The 3904-nt window shown below is 51.8% G+C and overlaps 1 protein-coding gene across 1 annotated transcript; it reads right to left on the bottom strand.

The window, feature by feature from the left end:
• Positions 1-340: 340 nt before the first annotated feature.
• On the bottom strand, positions 341-922 carry MSGN1 (mesogenin 1; the record flags this gene model as incomplete). The annotated part of the gene is made up of 1 exon (XM_080685018.1): positions 341-922. The coding sequence occupies one exon, from the start codon at positions 920-922 to the stop codon at positions 341-343; it is 582 nt and encodes a 193-aa protein (XP_080541144.1).
• Positions 923-3904: the final 2982 nt, after the last annotated feature.

Consider the following 3904-nt stretch of genomic DNA (forward strand, 5'->3'; position numbering starts at 1 on the left):
ACAAAATACAGGTTTCATTGGCCACAGAAAGCTCCCAACGCCAACATGACAAGAGAAGATGAACTGTAACAATTTTACATTACTTAAAAAACCGCATTTGAAATCATTGAACCTTGAAAGTAACTTGAACAGAGAAAGGCAAACGAATCCGTGTCTTTGCAAAGGGTGAGACTCCTGAGAAATCGTGGGGAAACTGGAAGCAAAGTACCTGCTTATCTGGCAGTTCCACCAAGTCCGGTGGGAATTCCCTTAAAACTCTCCTGACAGCAAGGTCACACGCTGACCATACAAACATGACCGTGTGCTGCTGGTCCGGGGAGCCCGGGGGAGTCCCGGGGGCTCAGGCGCTCTGGGGCCGAGGCTCCCTCCCGCTGTTGAGCAGGTCCGTGAGCTCCCCGATGTACTTGATGGTGTACTTCAGCGTCTGGATCTTGGTGAGCGGCTGGCCCCTCTGGCTGTAGACAGGCGGCAGGTAGTTCCGGAGGGTGTGCAGGGCATCGGCCAAGGTCCTCATCCGGAGCTTCTCCCTCTCGCTGGCCTTCCGTCTCCGCTGCACAGACATCCTGACTTTGGTGCCTTTATGGGCCTTGGGGCCCCCAGTGCCCTGCAGGTAGGCAGGCTGGAAAGCTAACATGTTGTAGTCCACCTCTACCAGGCCACCAGTGTCACGGCCTCTGCAGCCATCGCTGCTCTCGTTGCTGGCACCCCCGTGCCCACAGGGCCGCCCAGCCGCAGCGGGACAGGGAGAAGAGGTGTAAGACTCCAGCGAGGGGGCCGGGGAGAGGCTCTGAGTGGGCGAGGCCTGGCTCAGCTCGAAGGGCCCTGCCCTGCTTTTCCAGTCCCAGGCGGCCAGCAGGCCGGGGCTGTCGGAGGAGCCCAAGCCATCCTCCAGGCCCAGGAAGGTCTCGCGCAGGTTGTCCATGCCTGCGAGGCAGCTGCAGAGAGAAGGGCTCCCTGGCAAGTGAGAAAGAAGGTTCTGCGCCCGCCCGGGCAGAGCTCGCTTTTATGACGCTGGGGGACGAGTGATGAAGTGGGAAAGAGGCCGGAGAGGGAGTTCAAAGGAGAGAGCCAGCGAGGACCAAGATGGAAGATGAACTCCTCAGGTGTCACTTTCTCCTCATTGATAATTAGCGTCTTCCAGCTAAAACGGCTCTACACAAAACGGCCTCCGAGAGAAGAAAAAAGGAATTATCTTGTGGTAACTAAACCAATTAAGGCTGCATAACTAGACTTAGCATTGTCCTGTGGAACTCATTAAAGAGGCAGCCAAAGAAAACAAACCTGGGGCAGCCTGCAGCCAGGAGGCAGTGGCCAGGGGCCGGGAGGAGAGGAGCAGAGTGCCCCAGAGGGCCTCCTCCTCCCCCGCCCCCCCAACACCAAGCCCACCTAGAGGTTCAGAGCCCGTGGGGTGTACTGTCAGAGAAACAGGTCTAGGGAGGAGGTAACCCCTCGGAGCTTGGATGCCCTCCTATGCCAAACACAGACAACAAACCCTTACTTCATAGGGCTGTTGGGAGGAGAAGACAGGCTGGAAGCCAGCTTCCCCCTCCTCTCCCTCTTTAGGCAATTCCCCCAGGGTTTGGTAGAGTGCAGAAAGCCTGCGGGCAGAATGACAAAGGCCAGCAGCTCCAGTAAACGCGGAGCCTTCAGGAGCAGGAAATACCCTCCAAGAAGCTTAAAGCCCTTGCTTTCACCGAGCAGGTTGGGGTTTGTCCAGCAAACAGACACCAGGAAAGAGAAAGCTGCTTAAGGCAGGGCAGGGGGTTTGCTTCCTAGGGTACCTGGCAGTCAGCCTTCTGAAGGTGTTTTGTGTTTTGTTTTGTTTTGAAATCTGGCTGCAGAGTCACACCTTGTTTTTGAAATGGACGGGGAAGTGTGAAATTAACTAGGGAGCCTGCCTGTTTTCCCCACCCAGCTCCAAATGCCCTGGGATGTGTGAGGTTGGATGGGCCTGCTAGTTTGCTTCACTTCCTCCATGCTCTGAGAGACAGACCTGGGTTTCGGAAAAGGGTGTTTCCGAGTCCCCATTTGTCCCATGAGCGTTCCTTTTTCTCCACGGAACTAATTCTACACGGAAGTATGAATATCAGAAGCACAGCGAGTTACAGTTCAGAGTAATATCAGCGTGTCCTCTAACGTGGTGAGTTAAGGCCCCTTTGCAGTTATTGAAGAGAAATGTCAATGGTCTAATTAAAACATTGATGGTCTTTTTTAATTAAGGAGGCTCAGGGAAGAAAACTCTCACTCGGGCAATCTGGAGGAATGCTCTTAATTTTGCTACTTACTAAAGGACCCTTAGCCCTATCTGGCAGAATAACATGAATAAAACATAATAAATTTAACAAGTGATTTCCTCTCCTCTTCCCCTCCCTTTCTTCTCCTTCAGCTCTTATTGGGAAGCCTAACAGGGGTCCTCAAACTACGGCCCTCGGGCCACATGCGGCCCGCCGAGGACATGTATCCGGCCCGCCGGGTGCCACTGCCTGTCCTGCTTAGCAGCCGACTCGTCCCGGGCCCGCAGTGCGCATAGGAATTTGTTCATAGTGGTTTTTTTTTAAACTATAGTCCGGCCCTCCAACGGTCTGAGGGACAGTGAACTGGCCCCCTGTTTAAAAAGTTTGAGGACCCCTGGAATCTGCGACTACTATTTAAGGACATTTACACATCTTCTACTTAACCTTTATTTAAAAAAATAAATAAACCAACATTTTACAGATGAAAGTATTAAGGCTCTATGAGGTTAAAAGACTCAGTTAAGATTTCCCTTGTAGAAAGTGGTCAAGCCAAGATCCCCGTAAGACCACCTTTTAAAAAACCTATTTTTTTCTATTTCAGTTGGTTGTGGTAGAGGCAGGTGGCCTGAATGTGCTGGGGTAGCCACTGTCAGTCGGCTTTCAATCCTCATTCTAAACCTCCCAGTTTTCCACATAATATCACTTCTGCTCTCAGACTCCCTTTTTCTTTTTCTATAGCTTCTTTCTAAAATAGCTAATTCCTTAAACTTCTACTTTCCAAAATTTCATTTTCTAAATGAGACATCTGCCAAATCCTTGGCACACTGTCAGCGCTTAATAAGCGTTGGCTTTGCTCTTGTAACCGGTATCAGAAGGACTTCCTGTGCTCTCACTCACCTCCGCTGATCTCAGGCAACCAGCATTGCTGGTCCCCCAAACCTGTTTTGGGAACAAGGAAACTGCCTGGGATCCTTGCTTGCCAATGTACCCTCTCTTTCTCTAGTAAGACATAAACCAGAACCAGATCTGCATGGACCTGCTTGTCTCCCCAAAGCTCTCTGAGCTCATTCTGTGGACATGGGGTTCAGGACAGCAGAGCTGGGGCCACGGCTCCAGGTGCTGAGCAGGGCAGGCCTGGAGGCCAAGGCTGCTCCAGATAGCACTCCAGGTGTGTAACAGAGATTAACTCACATAATCCTTGCAATAACCCTAGGAAGTAGGAGCTGTTATCACCACCAGTCCTGTTGTACTAATAGGAAACTGAGGCACGGAGTGGTTAAGTAACTCAGGGGAGACCCCACACCTAGCGCCTAATGACTGGTAGCCCAGGATTCAAATCTCGGCAGGCTGCCTCGGGCCAGGCTTCAACCCCTGGCTGGAACACCTGAGGACAGTCAGAGGCATTGGCACGATGGTCTCTGTAGTGCTCTTGATGCCTGAACTCAAGCTATAGCTGCAACCCAGTTAAAAATCGGGAAGACTGATTGATTGGTGCCAATCAGTCACCTGGCCAGTGTGTACAGAGCACCCGAGATTGGCCCGTGTGCTAGCACTGAAGAAGCTAAAAGGATGCAATAGGTTTAGACTTCCCGTCCTCATTCCTAAATTAGACGGTGAGACAGATTAGCACCCATGTACTTCTCTGCCACGATTCATGGACAGGCCTGATT

The sequence above is a fragment of the Plecotus auritus genome (genome assembly GCF_963455305.1).
Source record: "Plecotus auritus genome assembly, chromosome: 8".
NCBI lineage: Eukaryota > Metazoa > Chordata > Mammalia > Chiroptera > Vespertilionidae > Plecotus > Plecotus auritus.